This window comes from Urocampus carinirostris, chromosome 2 (genome assembly GCF_059441175.1).
Source record: "Urocampus carinirostris isolate Australia breed hairy pipefish chromosome 2, RoL_Ucar_1.0, whole genome shotgun sequence".
Lineage (NCBI taxonomy): Eukaryota > Metazoa > Chordata > Actinopteri > Syngnathiformes > Syngnathidae > Urocampus > Urocampus carinirostris.
The window spans coordinates 62843281-62868040 of NC_142350.1; the positions used below are offsets into that span (position 1 = coordinate 62843281).

Below are 24760 nucleotides of genomic sequence, written 5' to 3' on the forward strand. Positions count from 1 at the left end.
GTTATTAATAGGGAGGAAGGAGCGGATGGTCTGCCGTAATTCTAACGAATACGGCATTTATTTCCTTATCAGACTAATTTGATGGCGTGCGAGCGTGTTCTTAGTAGCGTGAGGCTACCTCCCAAAGGCACGGTTTAGGATGAAAGTTATACTATTATTATTAAAGCTTTGAAAACTCTCTCGATGTACCGTCTTTCTTTGTAAATATGTGTAATATGTATTTGCAACTGTATATTTTTGTAATGTATTTATTTGTATTTGTTTGAGACACTTATTCTGCACAAGCAAATTAAAAAAAGAGGGGCGGAGCAAACGCGGGCTGATGGGAAAGTGGGGACCGGCAAAGGTGAGTTTTTGTGGACACGGCGGACAATAATGGATATATATTTTTCCCACCCTTACCTTTGGAAATATACACTTTTTTTCCTTGGATACCTATCAACGGGCACCTAGAATCTTCAGGTCTGCAACAAATTTTAAGTACCCACATCATTTTGCGTTCATTTTGGCGGCTGTGATATTTGGACTGTGTGCTTCAATGAAGGACATTTAGTTTCAATCGTGGTACTTGAAATTTGGTTTGGATTGATTTGGTGTTTTTTTGATGTGTGTGCATGCGGCTTATATACAGATGCGGCTTGTGTATGGACAAAATCGATTATCCCCTTAAAATGTGCGGCTTATAATCAGGTGCGCTCTATAATCCGGAATTTACGGTACTTTTGCTGGTAGTTCTCACCTTTGGGATTTTGAATTTACTACAGCCACTTAAGTTATAACCCCCCCTCTTTCCGAGTGAATCATTTTTGGATGTTTTCTGGCAGTGTGTTTTTGTTGACCTTAAATAACAGTTGTGAAGTGAAAAGTTTTATTAAATCATCTAATTTTGGACTGCATGAACAAAATATTAGTATGATCCCGATATCCTATCCTGTGTATGGTTCTAATTGCACGTTTTTGGAGGATAAAAAGGGTCCGAGTAAACTTTTGTAATTATTGCCCCAGACTTCTGCACAATATGTTAAGTATGGCAGAACTAGAGAACAATATAATAAATACAATGCATTATAGTGTAAGTAATGAATTTGGCTTTATTAATTATTGAAATGCTTTTAGATACCTTAGTTTGTATCTGTCTGATGTGTGTTTTCCAGCTTAATTTATTGTCTATTATGACCCCTGAAAATAGACATTCACTAAAAGGAGAGCGGATAACAATTAATTTTGAACTTGCAAGGAGAACAGAAGCGGACAAAAAAAATATAGGACAGAAAATATTTTTGGAGGTCTTATAACCCGGTGCGCAGGGTTGGGTAGTTACTTTAACTGGATTACTTTCAATTATTTTTGGATTACTCCAATACCAAATATGCTAATAAAAGAGAAAAAAAACTAAATAGGGGCAGCACGGCGGCTCAGTGGTTAGCGCATGTGCGAAACAGTTCATGTCTTGGGAACCTCCTGCGTGGGTTCAAATCCAGCTCCTGACTTCCTGTGCGGAGTTTGTATGTTCTCCCCGTGCTTGCGTGGGTTTCCTTCAGGCACTCCGGTTTCCTCCCACATTCCAAAAACATGCATGTCAGGTTAATTGGCTGGTCCAAATTGTCCCTAGGTGTGAATGAGCGAGCGAGTGAGTTGTCTGTCCCCGTGTGCCCTGCGATTGGCTGGCAACCAGTTCAGGGTGTCCCCTGCCCACTGCCCGATGATTGCTGGGATGGGCTCCAGCACCCCCGTGACCCTACTGAGGATAAGCGGTGTAGCTAATGAGATGAGATGAGAAACTAAAAATGAATAAAATGACTAAATTTTGAGCAGGCTTGGGGAGTAGCGGAACACATGGAACGGCAAAAATGATGTTGGCAAGCTGTTTGGATTTATTTTCATTTTGTTTCTGTCGCATTTGATGTTCGTTTTGCCGGAGATCAAAGAGATCAAAGCCAGGAGAAAGAGCTTACCACGTGTTGTGAGTCATCATTTTATTCATATTTAGTTTCTTTTGTCTTTTATTAGCATATTTGGTATTGGAGTAATCCAAAAGTCATTGAAAGTAACCCAGTTAAAGTAACCCTACCCAACCCTGCCGGTGCGCCTTATAGTGCAGGAAATCCGGTACTTATCAGATGTTATGAAGCACTTCAGCATGATCCCAGAGGAACCTGGATTGAACTTTGTAACAATGCCAGTTCTCCAAAGGAAATCAATGCAAAACAAACACTGTAATTAAACCACTGAGCTCCTCAGACCGCTTCCACTGACATTTCTAACCTGTTATTATGCACGCCCTGTCAGCCCGTTTACAACAGCAGCTTACAAGGCTGGATAAATACTGTCTTTAAGTACAACGTATATAAGTATTTATATGTGTGTGCAGGAACTGGAGCACATCATCTCGCAGATGATGCACGTGGCCGAGTACCTGGAATGGGACGTGACAGAGCTCAAACCTGTAAGACACAATTCAGGCACAGCGTCTATCCAGAAATGTTTAAACGTTAATTTGTAGCACCGGTTTCATATTTTTTTAAGGGACAGTGTGTATATTTGGTGGATGACGCAGTATTGTGTAGTGCAACCAAAAAAAAAAACGAATAGACCCGTGCACCTGTTCTGAAAATGCCCACGTCATTGTGATTAGGACAATTATTATTATAGTGGTTTAACCCCTACTTCTTACTTATCACTCTTCTTTTCCTCCTTTCTTTTTTTTCTTTCTATCTTTCCATCTTTCTATCTTTCTTTCGGTCTTTCTGTCTTTTGGTCTTTCCGTCTTTCTTTCATTCTGTCTTTCTTTCTTTATATCTTTCCTTGTGATTAAGAGCTATACAAATAAACATGACTTGACTTGACTTCCTTCCATCTTTCCTTCTTTGTTTCCTTCTTTGTTTCCTTCTATCATTCCTTCTACCTTTCTTTCTTTTCACTTGTTTTCTTTTTTTCTTTTCTTTTCTTTTTTATCTATTAGGGTGGTCCTTATTTTTCGACTTTTAAAATTTCATGCTCTGACCCCTTGAATATGTTCCAATATATACAAAACGTAATTAGGCAAAGTTTCATCAAAATCAAAGGATATTTAGAGGTCGCTCAAGGCCTCTGAAATTTTGGTATGAAAAATAAGGATTTTTCGCACATTATATCAGACCTAGTGTACAAAGTTACTTGTAACTTTTCTTGTGTTACAATTATAAGCAATGGACTGAAATTGGATGTTCTAAAACGCCATACACATAGGGTTAAGATTTCCGTTTTTTCTCGAAAATTGCCAACATTTTACCATTTTTGGGAAATTTCAAAGTCGTTGAGCTACCTCTAAATATTATCCAAATTGTTCAAAATTGCACACAGGTGTTTTTATCGATATAAGAACATATGCGGGGGGTCAGAGCCCAATATTTCAAAAAAAAAAATTTCGACCCCCATTAAGGACCACCCTATTATCTATCTTTCTCTCTATCTTTCTATCTTTTATTTCTTTTCTCTCTCTCTCAATTTTTTCTTTCTCTTTCTCCCTTTGTTTCTCTCTAATTTTCTGTCTTTGTTTCTTTCTTTCTATTGTTCTATCTTTCTGTCTGTCTGTCTTTCTTTCTTTCTATCTTTCTTTATATCTTTCCTTGTGATTAAGGGCTATACAAATAAACATGACTTGACTTGACTTCCTTCTATCTTTCCTTCTCTCTTTCCTACTTTCTTTCCTTTTATCATTCCTTCTATCTTTCTTTTTTTTCTTTTCTTTTTTTCTATCTTTCTCTCTATATTTCTGTCTTTTTATCTTTTATCTCTTTTCTCTTTCTTTCTCTCTACTTTTTCTTTCTCTTTCTCCCTTTGTTTCTCTCTATTTTCCCTCTTTCTTTTACCTCTTTTATTTCTTTCGCTTTCTTTTTTCTTTTATTTCTTTTGTTCTCTGTCTTTCTCTTTTTTCTTTCTCTTTCTTACTCTGTCTCTCTTTCTGTGCCCTTTGCTCTCATAAGTAGCAAAAAGTAGCTTGACGCTTAAAAAGGTTGCATACCCCTGGTATAGACCCTTTCATTTTACATATCCGGTGGGCAGGGCTTCGCCTGGAGGCTAAAAAATACTGAAGTCAGATAAAAAGACAGCTGGATTCCTTCATGTTGTGTGTGTATATGTGCCACTAGGAGGTGCTCAATAATACACAAACTCTCTTTAAATATTTAATTTTCACAATGTCCAAACTGACTATATGAAGTTTATCTTTTATTATTTTGTAGTCTCTGGAAGAAAAGGTATTACAGGTTCGAAGTAGAATTGTCTTAAAGGGACAGTGTCTATTTTTTATGTCCCTTAATGGTAAAAAAATCTAAATCATGTAATTTGTGTTCTTCTTTACGCTTTGTAGCACTTGTTTTCGGTCGCACGATACATCAGGCAGTCAAATTATAGGCACTGACTCTTCAAATGATTATTTTTACGTCGCCTAAATTGACAGTATAAGGTTTTTCTTATTATTTGTGGTCACCGTGGCTCAGGAAGTAATACAGACTTATTCATACTCCTTTAATTTTTAATTTTACTCTTTGTCACTGTTTTTTTCAAGTTTTCTTTAGTTTTAGCTTATTTTCTTTCTTACAAAAATAACACATATAATACATCAAATTATCTGCCAGTGAAACCATTCTTTTTTAAACTTCAATTTTACTACTTTTTTTCAGGATTTTTTACTTAAAACAAGAAAATCTTGATTAAAAATCAGCAAAATAATATGCAAGATTTAACTCCCTTTGATGTATTCTATTTTTTGCAGCACAGTCTTCAACAGCTTCATCAAACAAAATAAGCAATTACACAGTTCTGAAGCCATGAGATCGAACCTCCTGTGTGGAGTTTGCATGTTTTCCCCATGCTTGCGTGGGTTTCCTGCAGGCACTCTGGTTTCTTCCCACATTCCAAAAACATGTATGTCAGGTTAATTGGCCAGTTCAAATTGTCTGTACCTGTGTGCCCTGCGACTGGCTGGCAACCAGTTCACGGTGTCCCCTGCCCACTGCCCGAGGATGGCTGGGATGGGCTCCAGCAGTCCCGTGACCATACTGAGGATAAGTGGTGCGAATAATGGATGGCTGGATGGATATGTATTTCCTAGTACTACCTCTTCAGTAGATACATAGCATAGAAAAAGAAGTAAAAGATTAAAATGCTAGCACTTATTGATATGAATGAATACTAAAGTTACTTGACTGATCCATAGAATTAAGTAAAAATACTCATCAATCGGCATACTTTTTTTTGCAAAGATAGAAATCTGGTTAATTTCCTGTGGCACTCGAAAAAATTCTCATAGCACACTCGTTGAAAAAAAGCTGTCATATAACAAACACCAACATGAAGTAATAAAAAGATAAAAATCAATAAACAATAGTAGAATGATTTCCTGTCTATAGATCCTTCAGGAGATGATGCAGGAGATCGATTACGACCGAGACGGTACCGTGTCTCTAGAAGAGTGGATCCAAGGAGGGATGACCACCATCCCGCTCCTGGTTCTGTTGGGTCTGGAGACCGTGAGTACATAAACTCAAATTGCACTGTTCCAGAACTATTAAAAAATGTACTTTTTATAGAACTATGAAGCAGAATTGGGATGTTTGGACGCGTTCTAAGGGATGGGCAGGGCACTTGTATGATGCGGCAGGGGTAAACCAGTGAAAGCTGTTGGGCTCTGCTGTTGAATAGAAGAGTGTGTTGTGTCACCCTGACCCGAGTGACATGGCCGCTTTCTTGTGTCCCGTTTCATCTGGAGGGACAAAAGCATGACCAACTTAGGTGCCGAGGTGCCGAACTTGTTTGGGTTTTTGGCCATTTGGGTCGGCCATGGTGCAAAAATGTTTGTGTGTGTTTTGTTATTTTTTTTCCCTTTTTTATTTTCTTTGTTATTGTATGTGTTTGTCTTGCTGTCTGTCACCCCTCTTGAGGGATATGACCAAGGCAGATAGATGACTAGAAGAAGCAGAAATACTGTGACGCATTTAGCCAATGCCTGCAGTTCTATCAATGTCCACTAAGCGGCAGCATTGACAAAATGATGTCCTACTGTTTATGATACTGCATTGGTACTTTCCTAGCAATTACATGATTTTTTTATTTAATTACAAATTTCTGAAGCACACATTTTTAGCGTTTCCCAAAGTGCAGTGGCATTGTTTATTCTCTGCTGTGAATTTTCAGCACCGATGAACTTAATTGCATCGTAAACCTCAAATAAACTCAAACATGATTCTGCAGCCACTTGAGTAAACTCCGCTAATGGCGTGTTTGTGTTTGTTTTTTGCGTAGAACGTGAAAGATGACGGTCAACACGTGTGGCGTCTGAAACATTTCAACAAGCCGGCTTACTGTAACCTTTGCCTCAACATGCTCATCGGCCTCGGCAAGCAGGGTCTCTGCTGCTCATGTGAGTTTTTTTTTTTTTTTTTCAAGATTGTCTTTCTTGTCATTAAGATACAAATTCCCATTATATTTTCCTGGCAACCCCAATTTCGAATGTTGATGGAAGACGTTTAAAAGGAGGATACAAGAAAAAAAGAAGTCAAATATGTATATACGAAATGGAAAAGATTATGTACCGTATTTTCCGCACTATAAGGGGCACCGGGTTATAGGGTGCAACCCCCCAAAAACAGTTTTTGGTCCTATATTTTCCATACATAAGGCGTACCGGATTATAAGGCGCTACAATGGGAACGTCGACAAAACAGTCAGATAGTTCAGTCAAACTTATTACCCCCTTAACATTCCGAAAGCTTGCAAAGAAGTAAATACGTGTCTCAGACATGTACGGAAACAGTGTCCGTACGATGTCACCAATCACTCAAATGCATCGTTCCAAATATCATTCGGAAGGTTAAAGTTTCGGGATTCAAGAAATGCCAAACATTTCTTAGTTTCCATTTTATTTTTTGCTGGCAACTGTGTGGACAGCAAAGTAAGATTTTTTTTGTGCAGCGAAACGTGGTTCTTTACTGTGCATATGACAATAAACACTTTGAATTGAATTTAGTTTAAAAATAGACTCATCACAGAAACATCAAGATCGTTCTAAAACAAGATACCGGGAAAATATAAAGCCGCATAGCTCACCTAAGTTCTCTTGCAGCCATCATGTACAATAATGATACGTAACCATGGTCTTCTTACAACCGTGAGTGTAGTAAATCCAGGAGAGTAAAATATTTACAAATACAGAATACTAAAACATGTTTTCTCTATGCCGTAGTGCAACCCAAAGTGTGATTCCCATTCATCTTTTTCGGCCAATTGCAGGCTTTGTTTCGCCCCTTTAGCCTATGCGAGCCTGTAAATGATAAAAAGGATCCGCCCCCTTTACCTCCGAATAACTTTAGCCAATAGTGACTGATTCAAATGATGATTGACACATTGGTTAGGAAATGAAATGCCGGTATATAAATCCCAGCATACACCGCGGACTACAAGGCGTTCGGGGGAAAATCTAGTCGGCGGCTTCTTGCCTTAGTTGCAAGACTTTGCGACTTAATATTGATCCATATATAAGGCGCACTGTATTATAAGGCACATGGTCAACTTTTGAAAAAAATAAACGCTTTTAGGTGCGCCTTATAGTGCAGAAAATACGGTACATATTGTGTGTGTTGTACATGTACAACAAGGTGCGGCACTGTAGTGTCTGTATGAAGGACCATGACTGCAGAGGACGTGATATTGAAGCTTTAAAATACTTCTTCGGATGGTGAAAACTGCAAAATACAATACAATGCAATGAGATCGCAGGCCAATATGTTTGTGAAATTAAAGAGCATAAAATTGACATCTGTCCGATCTTGTCACGAACAGCACACAGGTTAGACCCGATCGCGTAACGTTTTCTCACAATTTTATCGAAGGAAAGAGGAAGGGATCCGATGCTCACTGGACGCAGGAATCGAGTCGCTCTCGTACTCGGATTGTGATCCGAATACGGAAGTGGATCTTCCGTAGCGAGCGACGACGATGTCAGGGACAGAAAAACTGGTCGGTAGCCGGGACTGGGAGAGCAAGGCGTGGTCGGGGTCGGAAACGAGCCGTAAGCCAGAACGGGAGAGTAGACGTAGTCGGGGACAAAAAAGGTCGTAATCCAGGATGTGAGAGCAGACTTGGTCAGGATCAAAACAGGTCGTAGCCAGAGACAGACGGGAGCAAAAACGGACAGGTGGGAGTCAGTGTCGAAAAAGGCTTTCCGACTATACACTGAGGTTTGCAGACAGACTGACCACAGGGGACAGACAGGACTGGGTTCAAATAGTGACAGGGAGCCAATCAGAACCCGCGGCGGTTGGCGCCAAATGAACGGGCACAGGTGATTCAAATCTGTAATCATGACAAATCCATTACAAGATATAGTTTTTTGAACATCGCATAAACATTTTTAGAAACTTATGTCATTGCCTTGTTAATCCTTCAACATGAACGGAGATGGATTGGGCATGCAACCGTCATGTAGGCCATTGTGTGAGTCTTTGCTTACTTCGTGGAATGTAGTAGTAGTAGTAGTAGTAGTAGTAGTATTTTGTTATATGAATCTATAATTGTTGAAAATGTGTGAGGGCCTATTTAGCTTTGCATTCTTTGAACATTTTCAAATAAATTCCCCCTCCATGAAAGGTTTGCAGTGCTTGGCGATCAGCATCACGACTTCGTACTTCGCCTTTGTAGCATTTTCATTTAACTCGCAGGATCTTGTGAAAAAGCGCTGCGGTGCCATCAAAACAGCTTCCGGTTGCTTTACTTTTTTTTTTTACAGTTTTCGTTTCCAGTTACTTAGTCAGTATGTTTTGTCTGAGAGTGCCTTTAGATATTCTGTTTTTTGAAAACGGCCACATTCTCTCTGCAGATCAGGCGCAGTTGTTTCAGATTTCGGTGAAAAAATAATCAAATATCCACTTGTCCTGGAAGCGGTGGCCCTCACAGTCAACTTTCCTTCTTTGATTTACATTCGCCTTGGCGGAAATGGGGTGGGCTACGTGGCCAAAAGGCTGCTGCCATCATCTGGTGAAATTGTGGATTTTTTTTTTCGTACACATCGTGTCAGAAAACGGACCGGGAAGCAGGAAGTCGGAACTCATATGCGTAGACGATCTGTCACTTCAATTAGGAAATAAATGTTGTCCAACACACAAACGGACCAAAAACAAAACAGGTTTAAAGGCAATCAAAATTACAAACTAGGCATTACTCAGATCAAACAGGCATGAACAGGTCTTCAACAAGGTAACGCAATGGTCTGGCAACGGGCAGTCCCGAAAGGAGCGTTTAAGTACTCCAAAAGCAATCAGTCCAATGCGTCTCAGCCGGTGTCGAGGGGCGGGGCCAGCTGGGCGCCATGACAACCGTGCAGGACATGACACATTGATTTTATTACTGGCGGGCCACATAGTATTTATTTTATGATGGAAGCCGCGGGCTGGTAAAAATTTGATCATGGCCGTTACTGGCTGGACTTTGGAAATGCCTACATTAGAAAATACAGTGCCATCTAGTGGTCAAATATTACACACACGGGCTTTAAGGGTAGGGTGCGTCATTTGCGCTGCTTTTAGAAAGTTAAAAGTAGTTTCTCTATTAAGTAGTTACAACGAGTTACAATGTTGAACTGAGTTCAAAGAGCCTTGATATATTTTTCTCCCACTGTACCTATCTTTTTTTTTTCACAACACATTAGGAAGCGGTAAAGGGGGGCTGGTAGGTTGGTTAAAGTAAGAAAAGGATTGTTTTAAATACAGTCCAAACTTACACCCAACCTTTAAAAACATGAGAAAAGAAACGTTTATTTGATGAATGAGCCGCGAGCATGACTTCAAGCCAGGAGATGGCGGCAGAGAGTGTTAAATTGCGTACAGCACCTTAAAGGGCAACACACTCCCGGCTGGCCTCCTCGTAGGCCACTGTAACTAAACTCTGCAAGAAGTTGTTGGCAGAAAAAGTAATCGGGTGAGTGGTCTCATACAAGTCTCTAGACCACCTTTAAATGACAGTTGCAGGTTTTTGAATGACCTGCTTTATCTATTTTACTTACTGGTGTCGGCATGCACTGTACCGTAACAACCGCCACTTTTCCATAACTAAATAATGAGCCTATGGAAAACAAGAGCTTTTGTATACACACCTGCTTTGCGGCAAGGCGACCGCAGACAAACAAAGGAATAGGATGACTATTTTGTTTTTTTCAGAAGTTCAACATGAATGCATTTAGAGTTTGATGGAGAAGCTAGAAAATTGTGTGCAGATATTAATTTGACCTCTTATTATGATTATTTTTCCTTTTTTCCTCTTTCTTTTGTACTTTTTTTTCCTTTTTCAAAGTAAGCTACCACAGTGAAGGATATATGGGATAAAACAGAAACAATAAATAAATGATTAATTGCTTTAAAAGTATGACTTCAATAGCGCTCACTCAACTAAATTAATGGAATAATTTTGTAAAGATTTAACCTAAATAAAATCTAAATAATGCAAGTCATTTACCTACAAAATCATTACAATTAACAGTTGGAACTTAATTTATCTAGGGCACATAATGCATGTGTCTCATCTCATCTCATTAGCTGCACCGCTTATCCTACGTAGGGTCGCAGGGGTGCTGGAGCCCATCCCAGCAATCATCGGGCAGTGGGCAGGGGACACCCTGAACTGGTTGCCAGCCAATCGCTGGGCACACGGGGACAGACAACTCACTCGCTCATTCTCACCTAGGGACAATTTGGACCGGCCAATTCACCTGAAATGCATGTTTTTGGAATGTGGGAGGAAACCGGAGTGCCCGGAGGAAACCCACGCACGGGGAGAACATACAAACTCCGCACAGGAAGTCTGGAGCTGGATTTGAACCCACGCAGGTGGTTCCCATGACTTGAACTGTGCCGCACATGCGCTAACCACTGCGCCGCCGTGCTATAATGCATGTGTAAAAATAGTAAATGCCTAAATAAATTGCTTAATTGATAGGTAGGTAAATAGGTTAGGCTAGTTTAGATTAAGTAAGTAAATAAGTAGGTTAGGTAAGGTAAAGTACTGTATGTCGGTAGGTTCGGCTCCGTAAGTTTAAGTAGGCAAGGTTAGGTAGTTAAGTAATTGGGTTAGGGTAGGTAGTTATATAAGTAAGTAGGTAGGTAATTATAATTTAGTAGGTCAGTAGAGAGGTTTGGTTAAGTAGGTAGTTAGGTTAGGGTAGTTTAGGTTCAGTAAGGCTAGGTAGATTAGATTTGGTAAGGGTAGGTAGGTAATTAGGTTGGATCCGTTAGGTAGGTTAGGGTAGGTGAGTAGGTGAGAACGGAATGCAGGTAGGTAGGTATACGCGTAGGTATGGTTAAGTACGTCGGTAGGTAGGTTGTGTTAAGTGGGTAGTTAGGTTATTGTTGGTGGGGAGATTAGGTTATGTAAGGGTAGGGAGGTAGGTTAGGTCTGATAAGGGTAGGTAGGTAAAGAGGTTATGTAGGTAGATAGGTAAGTGGGAACATAGGGAGGTAGGTATAAGTATGGGTTGAGGTAAGTAGGTCGGTAGTTTGTTTAGGGTTGGTTGGAAGTTAGGTTATGGTAAGTAGGTATGTTTGGTTCGGTAAGAGTAGGTAGGGGCTAGGTAGGTATATAAGTAGAGGTTAGGTTAATTTAGGTTAGGTTCGGTAAGTAGGTAGGTACAAGTTTAGGTATAGGTAATAACGTCAGTAGGTAGGTTGGGTTAATAGGGAGTTAGGTTAGAGTTGGCAGGTAACTTTGGTAAGACTAGGTAGGTGAAGTTAGGTAAGTAGGTAGGTTTGTAGATGGGTAGTTTGTACAGTCAGTAGGCAAGGCACAGGTATAGGTAAGCATATCACTAGGTAGGTTTTGTTAAGTAGGTAGTTAGTATTAAGGAGGTCTTGCACTCTTCAGGTTGATGCCGATCCTTTTGCATCCCGCTGGCCGGCCCCAATAGAGTTGACGGTGTTTTGGTTTTCTCTCCCCAGTCTGCAAGTACACGGTCCACGAACGCTGCGTGGCCCGAGCCCCGCCCTCCTGCATCAAAACCTACGTCAAGTCCAAGAAAAACACCGAGGTGCGTCCAATTGGAGTGCGGCGCACTCTTGCGCACGCACCTTCTTCGCTGCACACTTATTGCCTACTTAGCATTGCAAATTGGAAGCAGTAAGCAGGTCATCCACAAACCTGTTTGTTGTGTTTGCTTCTTTCTTAATTGTTCTCACACTTGTTGTACTTTTTTCCCAGCAGAAGAGGTAACAACACATACTTATTTTGTTCACCTAAATTTCTTTGTCCCCCCCGTTCATTTGTATCCATTTTTTAAATACAATAGGCACAAGTGTTTTCATCCTTATTCTTTCTAAATGTTCTGATCTTAGTCTAAATCTAATATTGCAAGGTTTTCTGTCAAGGGACCACCAATAAATACCAACAAAATCAAATGCCCCATGGCAGACCCACTCCAAGCAGTCAAATCCAATCTTCTATTTGGCCATTTTGCTTGTCTTACTCTAAATACAAGCGAATGAATTGTTGATGAATATGGAGTTATTTTTTTATCTGCTTCAATTGAAACGATTAATTTATCAAACATTATGACTTGCAATCTTTCAAGCTTCATAACATTTGACATGGGCTGGGTTTAAAACATATTTTGATCCTCTATTGATTCACAAAACCATGGATTCCTTTTTAATGTTTTTTTTATCAATGCATTTTTAAAATATTTCATTTAAAAGACCTTTTTTTCTATTATTTTTTTATTTGTTACATTATTAAAAGATTCTATTGTCACGGTTGCCATGGCGCCCAATTGGCCCCGCCCATTTGTCGCCAGCTGCAGCTCATTAACAGATTGGCTTTCCGTCTTTTTAAGCTCAGTTCGCTCTCTCTTACTTTGTCAGTCTGTCAACGAACCTCTGCCCCGCAAGACGTGCGTTCTGACTCAGTCCTGTTTTCCTGTTGGTATTTCCTGTCCGGTATTGTTCCCGTTTATTTTTATCCTGTTTAATATCTGTTTCCAGTTTTGTTCCCATCTATTTTTGTCCTGTTTTTTTTCGATATCCTGTTTCATTATCTATCCTTTCTGTCTGTCCCGTCCTGTCCGGTATCGACCCCATCCGTCCGATATCAACTCGGGCAATTGGAATCGATCTCGTCGGTCTCTGGCTTCCTGTCTTTCCACGCCAGACCGCTGTCTAACGTGCATGACTCCCCATTTATCGTAAAATAAAAGGCTTGTGTGAGAACGTCACGCGTTTGGGTCCTGATCCTGTTCTGGTTCCTGACATCTATATCTTTTTTTTAATTTGTGTCTTACCAATTTTAAGTACCATTTAAAAAGGCTAAACTAAATAATTTCACTCCCTCCGCTTTAATTTACTATGATATTTGATAACTGTTTTTCAAGTCCTACATATTAGAAAGAAATGTTTTTTTTTTATAATTATATTAATAAGAATTCGGAATGGAGAAGTAGTGATACCAGGTATCAGTGCCAATAGCAGCTTTACAGTATCGGCTTATGTCTAACGGCTGTTTTACCCTCAGGAACTACAATTTACAAAAATGATATTTTCAGAATTAATTTGTTGTGATAACAATATTTTTTTGAACACTTTTTTTGTGAAGGGAATTGTATTCACTAGCTGTATCAATATCTAGCGTTCGTATCGATGACCACTCAAGAGATGTTTATCTGTATCAGCCTTAAAACAAATGATCAAAAAACTATAGTATTGTTATTTTAATAAAATTGACTACTCGTAAAATCAAAATGGAGTTAGGGCTGCTACACAACACTATAGGAAAAGTGTCCGTTTTATGCAGAAGTACCGTAAATTCCGGACTATAGAGCGCACCTGATTATAAGCCTCACCCACCACATTTTAAGAGGAAAACCGATTTTGTACACACACAAGCCGCACCTGTATATAAGCCGCATGTGCCCACATTTAAACATGTAACACAAAATTAACCCAAACCCGACTTCAAGTCCCGCGATTGAAACTTAATGTCCTTCATTAAAGTCCACAGTCCAATAATCACAGCCGGCAAAATAAACGGAAAATGATACCGGTACTTAAAGTTTGATGCAGACCTGCAGAGTCCGGGTCCCGTTGAAGGTAATCCAAGGAAAAAAGTGTATATTTCCAAAGGTAAGGGTGGGAAAAATATATCAGATGAACACATTTACTCACGCAACTCCTTTTTCTTTAACCAACTTTTTACCCCCTCTTCTTTCCTTGTCTGTCCCTCACTTTTAGCGGTCCCCACTTAAACTCGGCACCCCGCGTTTGTTCCGCCCCTCATTTTTCGTTCACCCGTGCAAAACATATCAGAATAAGTGTCTAAAATAAATACATTACAAAAATATACGGTTGCAAATACATATTATGAGTTTTCAAAGCTTTAATAATGATAATATAGCTTTCATCCCAAACAGTGACTGTGACAGGGCAGTTAATGGTAGCAACACTAAAAAAATTACATAAATTGGCCGCTTCACTGAATAAGCCGCAGGGTTGAAAAATAGGGAAAAAGGTAGCGGCTTATAGTCCGGAATTTACGGTATCTGCTTTTTGACGTGATTTTAACTCTAGGAGAACCCAAGACATGTGGAAAAACATGTTTCATGGCTTCTACAGGGTTAACGTGGGAGTTCTGTACCTTTACCACCTGTTTAAGACCCAACCCACCATTGTGTCACACCTCTGCAGGTCATGCACCACTTCTGGGTGGAAGGAAACTGCCCCAGCAAGTGCGACAAGTGCCACAAAACCATTAAGTGTTACCAAGGCCTGACCGGGCTCCATTGCGTGTGGTGTCAAATCACGGTGAGGACATGGCTGGGGGTCAAGAATTCTTTTCATTTTCATTTATTTATTTATTTACAAATCCTTCGCCGATTTACATCCACACAAGCATTTGAGGGTGACACTATGCAAACAAGAAGTGAAATGTGGGACTTGCATTCAAGCATTCATCCCAATGCAGCAGTTTGAATGTGAAATCTGAACCCCAAATGCAAATTGGATCCTTAATTTTTTTTAGGACTTCCCTGGGTGGGCAAGCAAATATTATTTTTCTTCATCAATGTTATATCAAAGTAATATTTGTGTTTCGGCTATGTGTTTTATTTTTCTGTCCCGACATGGTGTCCTGCAGCTCCATAACAAGTGTGCCTCCCATGTGAAGCCTGAATGTGACTGCGGACCTCTGAAGGATCATATCCTGCCACCTAGCTCCATCTTTCCTGTCGTCTTGGTGAGCACCCCTGTTTACTTAGTTACTTTACTTAACTAACTCGGTTGCTGCTGGAGCTCGGGTCTCGGTGAGGTTGGGCCGAATTGTGTTTTCCACAAGAAAAGCTGTGTTAAAAAACATTCTAATATTCACAAATATGTATTTGTTTTTGGAATCTGTACACAAAATAAGATTTAAAAATTAAAAAATATTGTTGGATTTTGTTTCTTTTTTTCTTTTCAATCATGGTGCAACAAAGATATAGCACGGCGGCGCAGTGGTTAGTGCGTGTGCGGCACAGTTCTGAGGTCATGCGATCGAACCTCCTGTGTGGAGTTTGCATGTTTTCCCCGTCCTTGCGTGGGTTTCCTTTGGGTACTCCGGTTTCCTCCCACATTCCAAAAACATACATGTTAGGTTAATTGTCCGGTCCAAATTATCCCTAGGTGTGAATGAGCGAGCAAATTGTCTGTCCCTGTGTGCCCTGCGACTGGCTGGCAACCAGTTCAGGGTGTCCCCTGCCCAATGCCCGATGATTGCTGGGATGGACTCCAGCACCCCCGCGACCCTACTGAGGATAAGCGGTGCAGATAATGGATGGATGGATGCAACAAACATCACATCACAGAATGAACAAATCACCTGGAAAGAAAAGAGGAATGACAGGTTAAAGCCAAATTATAATATATATATATATATATATATATATAATTATAAGAGATGCTTTTTCAAACGATCATTTAATTTCTAACATCATTATATAATTCGTTAATCCATTAAGAAATACCCACATTATTAACTCACGATATACACAGTATTTTACCTGTTTTTGAGAAATTATTCTTACATTCTCCTCAAGTCAAGTCAAATTTATTTATATAGCCCTTATTCACAAAAATGTTTCAAAGTACTGCACAGGATTACAATTACACAATTACCTGATCTTAAACCAACATGCGGGCAAGGAACAACTCAAAACCTCAGCGTGAGGAAAAAGAGAAACCTTGAGAAGGGACCTCACAAGTGGTATCCCCCTTTCAGGATGACCAGGGTGAATTACATTTAGCATTACAGTTCACAAACATAATATACACTAGGTAACTTGTTAAAAAAAATTCCGGAAAGTGCATGACAGCACTACACGTTTGGGACTAATTTCTGGATTTTGTCGTTGTTCATTTGTAGGAGAGGCAGTCGACACTGAGAAAGGATTCCCGGTGCAGCCAGTCGAGCCGAGGGAAGGTTCAGAGAGCCAACTCGGTCACGGTGGACGGTCAAGGCCTGCAGGTAATGTACATATGTGTACACAAAGACCCAAACAAAAAATCCACATTCAAGTCATAATTATTTCTTAATATAAACCATTCTACTTTTTTAGAATGTGCAACACACAAAAACTCTGTTCTTTCATTTTTTATATTCCATTATTTTGACAATTTAATATTGAACCAGATACAAAAACAGTCTTTTTATTTCAGCATCGGAAAACACAAAATTATTTCATAATAACATTGTAGAAAAGTAAAATTTATCCTAATTTAGTTACTGGGTTTTAGAGATGCTTCAAGTTCTGTTGATCACATGTTAGGATCATGTGACCATTCTTCATCAATTATGTAGCCTATTTTGCCAATCTTACAGCTTTAAAAGGCAACTGGTTAGTTTATCTCAAATGCTTACTAGAAATAAGAACCAGAAGACCCCATGTTCTTGTTATACTATTTACTGGATGCTCAAAAGATTGAATACACAGCTGTGGAGCATTTTTCCGTCCTATCTAAGATAGTGCCTAGTCTTGGATATGATAGTAAATTCATAATCCCAAAGGAGAGAACCACCAGGAAAAGTATGTGTGTGTCTGTGTGTGGAGTCATACTTTGGAACAATTTACAAGACGAGATCAAATGATGTCCAAATATTCACTTGTTCAAATTTAAATACAAAAAAACATTACTGGCGGAATACAGAGATGAAGAAAATTGGGTATGAGTGATTCGAGAGATTGGGAATAGTGTCTCTAGAACTATGGTTAACTTTGTTGTTATTGTTGCTATTGTTATATCATAACTGTTATTATTAATATTATTACTATTGTTGTTATTATCATTGGGGTATTTAATAGGGAAGATGAAGGGGTAGGGAATATAAGCATCTTCTTACTACCCTTTTTCGAACATATTATGTAACATTATTTTGTTGTTGAGTTATTGTTTTTGTTCCGTTTTTATTTTAATGTTTAATTTTTTCATTCATTTATTCATTCATACTGTGTTCCCAGCTCACCCTCCTAGGGGTGTGACTCAGAGTCTCATCTTTGTACCAATGTGAGACTCAATGGTCTTAACTAGTTCAGACTAGATATTGTGTGCAAGAGTGCTTTTAGATAGGAAGGCGCCTAACAACAAAGGTCAAAAAACCTAGCAAGTTAGCTCTAACTTCATAGGCAGCCTTTCCAGCAGCTCTGTGTTATTTCACTCTTTTTGTGATTTATTGTTTTTATTGTCTGCCTCCATCTTCGGTGTTTTTCGTCCCGTTTAACAACTACACTTTGGATTACTTTCTATCCTATCGTTATGGGTTCTAATGCACAAAAATAAATTTATTCGAGGAAACAACTCCTTGCTCTGAAGAATTCTCGTGCCGGCGTGATGAGGGTGCCCTATCGTGGCTGCAGAGCCGGAGCTAAGATGAAGGCTAAGTGACTAGCGTCGATATAAGCCTTCGGTACCGTCCGTAATCATGGGAAACGTGAACTCTCTACCAAATAAGACAGACGAACTGGTTGTGCTGGTGAAAAACATCAAAGCGTACAAGGAGTGCAGTTTGCTGTGTTTTACGGAAACGTGGCTCACGTCTAGCATCCCGGATGCTAACGTGGAGCTACCCGGCTTCAGCGCTGTTAGGGCAGACAGGGACACAAAAACCTGCGGGAAGCGGATGGGAGGCGGCCTCGCTATCTACGTGAACACGAGGTGGTGTAACACTGGGCACAAAGATTTCCATCTGCTGCAGGGACGTCGAACTTTTGGACTAGCGTCCGACGTCATCCACTCCGCTGTTGCTAAACTACAACAGAGCACCCAAGGCCATCCTGTTAATCTGTTAATAATAGACACAAGGATACTCCTCGAAGTGTGAATTTCCCTATGGGGATGAACAAAGTATCTATCTATCTAGCTATCTCTATCTATCAGTTTTAACATGTTAAAAACTGCAAGCTTCTCTTTTATCCCGGCGCGTCCCGTCCACTTAGCTCCCTTGCGATATCTGTCAGCCATTACAGCGTCCTTGGCGACTACCCGTCTAGCAACAGCGATGATGAACGGCATCGGGGGCCACATCCGTCTCTGCCCCTTGCCGGCTAACCAGCGTAATAATCAGGATTATTATTTATAATTACAGGAAGTAATGGATCACTCCGGGGCTGGACGGGGAACTCGTTAATTCCCCCCTCGGCCTACTGGGATTGCAGACGAGGGAGAGTTAAGCGCTTCGTCTGTGTCAAGAGAGTGGAGAGGGAGAAATGAAGGGGGAGGGGGAGAGGAGAGGAGAGGGATCCGGCGGTGGCGAGGGCCCCGTTCAAACAGGGGCCGGCGGATTAGAGCTTGTTTGGGTTGGCGCTTTGCGAGCTTCGGCCCGCGGCGCTCGAACAGACTTGGAAGTGATTCTCTAACGTCACAGCGCACCAAGCGGCTGCCAATTAATGCGGGCTGGCTAACGAGGTTTGCGATTTTGGGCGGAATCAGCCCGGATATTGAGGACATCCGTACCTACCGACCAGGGTTGGGTAGGGTTACTTTAACTGGATTACTTTCAAATTACTCCAATACCAAATATGCTAATAAAAGACAAAAGAAACTAAAAATGAATAAAATGATGAATCACAACACGTGGTAAGCTTTCTCTCCTGGCTTTGATCTCTTTGATCTCCGGCAAAACGAACATAAAATGCGACAGAAACAAAATGAAAATAAATCCAAACAGCTTGCCAACATCATTTTTGCCGTTTCATGTATTCCGTTACTCCCCAAGCCTGCACAAAATGTAGTCATTCTATTTATATTTAGTTTATTTTGTCTTTTAGTAGCATATTTGGTATTGGAGTAATCCAAAAGTAATTGAAAGTAATCCAGTTAAAGTAACCCTACCCAACCCTGCTACCGACACTACCTTTTTATGCTTTATTCCGGGGCTGTCCTAAATTTTTAGAAAGCAGGCAAAGGTGTGAGCGTCGACTATTCACCCTGGCATTCTTTGGCACGGTTGGGTGAAAAAGCGTTGCTGTGCCGTTAAAACAGCTTCCAGTTGCTGCACCTTTTCACAGCGGTCGTTTCCAGATAGCTTTTTTGTAGTCGGCAGTGCCTCTTGATATTATATTCTTTGAAAACAGCCACAGTCTCTGTAAGGCAGACACAGTGTTTCTGATTACAGTGAAAAAATACTTGTCTTGGAAGCCATGACCCTCACAGTCACCTTTCTTTTTCTATTTACTGTTTCCGTGACCTAATCGGGGTGGGCTAAAATTCTCACCCAAAAAAAAACAAGTGCACTACCATCATCTGTTCAAATGTTGATTTATTTATTTTATTTTGCGATCAGTATTAAAGGCAGGCCACATATTTTTAATTTTATGACAGAGTGAATAGAATGAGAATCTATTAGTGTATTAAAAACAGTTATTTATTCATCTATTTATTGATTTTATTTTACAGGAAATACAACAAACTAAATTCAAATTTATGTTTTTATTTTAAAGCAAATGAGCAAAAAATGTGCAGTTTGTCAGCTAGCTAGCTATCTAGCTAGCTTTTTAGCCTTGTAGCTAACTATCATTTTAGCTAGCTTTTTACATTTTTTTGCATGCTATCTAGCGAACATTTTAACTGTTTTGCCAGTTATCAAGCTACATTTTGTCCTCCTTTCTAGCTATATATCAAGCTTTTTTTGCTTTATATCCAGCTATTTAGTCAGCGTTTTACTCTTTTAGCTATTTATCTAGCTTTCTTCAATGTTTTTACCTTTCCAGCTAACTATGCAGCTACTTTTTTGCTATTTAGAAAGTCGTCTACAAACGCTAGCTTCTGCGACGTTATCTGCTAAAACGATGGGCCACGTTTTCAAAGCCAGATTGGGGAAAATACTGGCATGTGCCGTAATAGAGGCCTTTGAAACGTTGAACAAACATGCTACACCTAGAATGTCAGAGACCAGTAATGGAGACAGGTCCCACTTGCGTTCGTTTTACTCAGCTTTATTCAAAAGGAGGAAAAGGCTTGCAATGTTCCCTGTAATTTTCCATGGGTCTGAGCGTTCACACAAAGTCGGTGAGCAGCGCTTGAAACAACAGTGAGCAACCATAATCCCAAGTGTGGCAAGATAATTCATTATCAAACATGTCCAAAACTTGACATCAAGTTACATTTTGCTGAGTTTCCGGCAATGCAAAATTATTTTCCTCTTTTGAATGAATTGACTCATGTACTACTGCAAAGGTTGTACGGCCTACAAACGTTGTTTGTTCTTACAATTCTTTCACAAGATATCCATTTCTTTTTATTTCCTGATATATTTTGTCGCATAATATTAACATTTTTGGGGGCTTATTTAGTCGGTTGTAAGATACAAAACTGTACTTAACCACATTTTTTAGTGGAAGTACAATGTTGGCAACAAGATTCACTTGATATAATTGGAAATTATTTGAAACTTTTTTTTCTTTTTTTCGTGTTTTTTTCTACTTTTTTTAAATTCCTTTAAAAAAAATCTCATTGTGTTTACTTTTTCCGAGCTGTTACGTTTTTCTTTTTGTTCTCTATTTACTTTTTTCCTACATTTATTTCTTTTCTTTTTTTCTGGCTTTTCTCTAAATTTTTCTTCCTTTTGTTTCTTTTTTTTCTCAGCTTTTCACTACTTTTTCATTTTGGTATTTTTTTCTTTTTTGTTCGATTCCCTCCTTCCTTTAAGTCATTTTGTGCGTAATTTTACATAATATTTGGTCATGTTGGGATTAAAGTAGCAAAAACAACCCGAAGAGCCGTTTAGGACCCGAAAGAGCCGGTTCCCATTTAGTGAGCCGAGCCGAAAAAGCCGGTTCGCCGACAAACTCTAACTTTACTCAACTTCGCTCTCCTTCGACTCGACTTCAAAATACCGCATTTAGGACACAACGTCAGGGGAACCCGTGTATTTTTACCTTCATGCACTGTAACTTTGACGTGAGTCGCTTCTTAATTAGTAATTTTGAGCCCTCATTTTTGTCGCGCGCAGCTTAGAGGGAACACTAGGTATGAGTGATACTAGAGATTGGAAATACTGAGTTTACAACTATGGTTAACTTTGTTTTGTTACTATTATTATAACATAACTGTTATTATTGCTATTGTTGTTATTATCATTGGTGTCACAATGATATTCAGTGACTAGTAGCCTTATAACGTTAATAGATGGCTACTACGATGATTAGTGTATAAAATATGTGACTATTGTTATTATTATAATTATTGATATCCTACCTATGTAATATGTATATCTGTGAGATTGTGTTATATTTAGACACAAAATAGGAGCTATCTGTAAAACGTAATTAATAGGTGGGGAAAATAAGCGTCTGCTTCTTACTCCCACAGACAGATCTACCGGTTATGTGACATTATTTTGTTGTTGACTCATTGTTTTTGTCCTGTTTTTATTTTAATGTTCGAAATAAAGTTTTCATTCATACATTCATTCATTCAAAATGTAAAGGAATTGAAGCACTATACCAACCTAGACGAGTTTTCCGGCGAGCCTCGCCGCACGCTAGCTCCCTCAAAGGTTTAGAGGGGATGCGTCTTGAAAGCGAGTTCCCGGGGCCGCATCCTGCAGTCTCCAAACACCGACGCTTTGTTTTGACATCTCCCGTTCAGATCACGACAATAGAGGGCACTCATCCGCTGCTGGTCTTTGTCAATCCGAAGAGCGGTGGCAAACAGGGAGAGAGGTGAGTGCGCCGTTTGTTGCTACAGAAAAAAAAAAAACACAAACACACACAAAAAAAAAACTGTTCCGGAAGAGCATTGGAAGACCTCAGTTGAGATATCAAAGATTTTGTCTGTCAATCTGAATTAATTTCGTCTAAACACCTCCACAAATAGTCTCATTTGTTGGTAGCGTATTTTCCGGATTATAATAAAACCCAAATTGGCTTGTCAAGAACCAGAACAGGATCAGGACCCAAACGCGTGAGGTTCTCACACAAGCCTTTTATTTTACGGGAAATGGGGAGTCATGCACGTTAGGCAGCGGTCTGGCGTGGAAAGACAGGAAGCCAGAGACCGACGAGATCGATTCCAATTGCCCGAGTTGATATCGGACAGATGGGGTCGATACCGGGGAGGACGGGACAGACAGGATAGATAATGAATCGGGATATCGAAAATAAACAGGAGAAACTAGACGGGAACGAAAACTGGAGAAAATAATAAGCAGGACAAAAATAGACGGAAACTAAACTGAAAACCGATACTAGACAGGACAAAAATAGACGGACACTAAACTGAAAACCGATACTAAACAGGACAAAATGAATGGGAACAATACCGTACTGGAAAATACCAACAGGGACAGGACCGAGTCGAAACCCACGTCTTGCGAGGCAGAAGTTCGTTGACGGGCTGACAAAGGAAGCGTGAGAGTGCTGAGCTTCAAACAGACAGCAAGCCAATCTGTCAATAAGCCGCAGCTGGCGCCACTCGGGCGGGGCCAATTGGGCGCCATGGCAACCGTGACAAATTTGAAAATATGCCTTATGCTCAAGTTGAGTATCAGGACAGGAGAGAGTCAGGGTCGAAAGGCTTGCCTAGCGTGAGCTGAGGTTCGCAGACGGACTGACAACGGGTGACAGGAAGACAGGGGTGAACCCGTCAGTTTAAAAAGAGACAAGCAGCCAGTCAGTGTTCGAGGCAGTTGGCGCCAAAGGAACAGGCACAGGTGCCTCGCATCAGTCATGACATCATGACATCAGGTCAGGTTGATTTTCGGGCCTGATCTTACCTCTAGGTGCTTGAATTGTAATGTTTTTAGTTCTTGAATTGTAATGTTGTATAACCAAGGATTGAAAAGTGCTTGATTTTTGAGTGAAGTGGTTGTACATGCTTGAAAGTGTTGCCATGTTAAAAAGTACACTGACACTGCTCTCTGGTTGCGTCGCTTTGCCATTGCATTTCTCCTTCCCTCGTGATTAACGGCAACTCACAGTAGTTTATATGATATTGTCGCCTCCAAGAGGACAGGTGCATGCTACACTTAATAGGGAACTCTGAAATATATATTAGTGCAAGGATTATGTATTATTTATGGACGCAAAAAATAGAGGTAGCGTTTCCCAGTGGTACTGTAAATTGTAACGGGAAGAACTTCCTGCAACTGAAATTGTAAGCTACATATTCATATCATTTACTCAATCACGTGTTAATAAATGCACACACAAGATTTAAAAATCACAAATGTAAATTGCAGTTATATTTGTGGCTCTGCTAAATATATAATACACACCGGATTTTTTATATTAATGATTTTGGAGAAATTCAAAAATTGGGTTTGAAAGTCTTTGAAAAGTGCTTGAATTTGGCCTTTTAAAGAGGGTTTGCAAGCCTTTGTAACTACTCTTTTTCACCTATCTCGGTGCAAGCTATCCCATCCTCGCCCTTGTCGTAACTCCGGGCTAATTGGGTTATTACTGAAACATCATCGCTCGCTCCTTATTACCCCCCTTTGCTCCCCATTTGTTTAAATTATGAGATCAAAATATGACTTGAGCCAGTTGACATAATGAAATTGGAATTAAAATGAATTAGTCTTTCTAATGGGACTCGGGGTATGTCCCGCCCCGCCGCCGGCAAGTCCGTTTCGCCGCGTCACGTTTACGGGATCCGCCCGCCTCCGGGGCCATTTTGACAAAAACGCTTAATTGCAGTGTGGCCTTTTTTGGTCATTTGATCCGTTTGTAGGATCTACAGGAAGTTCCAGTACCTCCTGAACCCGAGACAGGTGTATAACTTGGCGAAGAATGGACCCATGCCGGGGTGAGTAGCCAAATGTCAAATATGTAAACGACTTCTTGAAAAAAACTGACATATATAAACATATATAGAGAGAGAGAGAGATGCAGAGGCAGAGGCAGAGGCAGAGAGAGAGAGAGAGAGAGAGAGAGAGAGAGAGAGAGAGAGAGAGAGACAGAGAGAATTCAGTAAATAGATTGTTTTGTATAGCCCTTGATCACAAAGAGTCTCAAAGGGCTGCACAGACCACAGATTATTGCAAACCACAGACTATTATGACACCATACGATGATCTAAAACCTACATGAGGGTAAATAATACACATATATTGTCAACATAAAATATAGGTTATTCATATGCTATAAAGTAAAAGTGTGTTTTAAGCTTAGATTTAAACATTTCCACTGAGGTTGCAGATCGAATCTCAGGGGGAAGAGCATTCCACAGCTCCGAGGCCCAAATGGAGAACACTCTCAAATTTCCGGATTTCTTCTTGGCTC

The 24760-nt window shown here is 40.0% G+C and overlaps 1 protein-coding gene across 4 annotated transcripts in view; it reads left to right on the plus strand.

The window, feature by feature from the left end:
* The window catches only part of dgkb (diacylglycerol kinase, beta), a 157354-nt gene that overhangs the window by 21166 nt on the left and 111428 nt on the right, over nucleotides 1-24760 (plus strand). For all 4 annotated transcript variants that reach the window (XM_088327479.1, XM_088327480.1, XM_088327481.1 and 1 more), the window contains 9 exons: nucleotides 2372-2446; nucleotides 5394-5513; nucleotides 6286-6403; nucleotides 11964-12052; nucleotides 14697-14813; nucleotides 15145-15243; nucleotides 16408-16509; nucleotides 22128-22201; nucleotides 24210-24284. In XM_088327479.1, the coding sequence (XP_088183605.1) occupies nucleotides 2372-2446; nucleotides 5394-5513; nucleotides 6286-6403; nucleotides 11964-12052; nucleotides 14697-14813; nucleotides 15145-15243; nucleotides 16408-16509; nucleotides 22128-22201; nucleotides 24210-24284 (869 nt within the window). The remainder of the gene's footprint in view (nucleotides 1-2371; nucleotides 2447-5393; nucleotides 5514-6285; nucleotides 6404-11963; nucleotides 12053-14696; nucleotides 14814-15144; nucleotides 15244-16407; nucleotides 16510-22127; nucleotides 22202-24209; nucleotides 24285-24760) is intronic.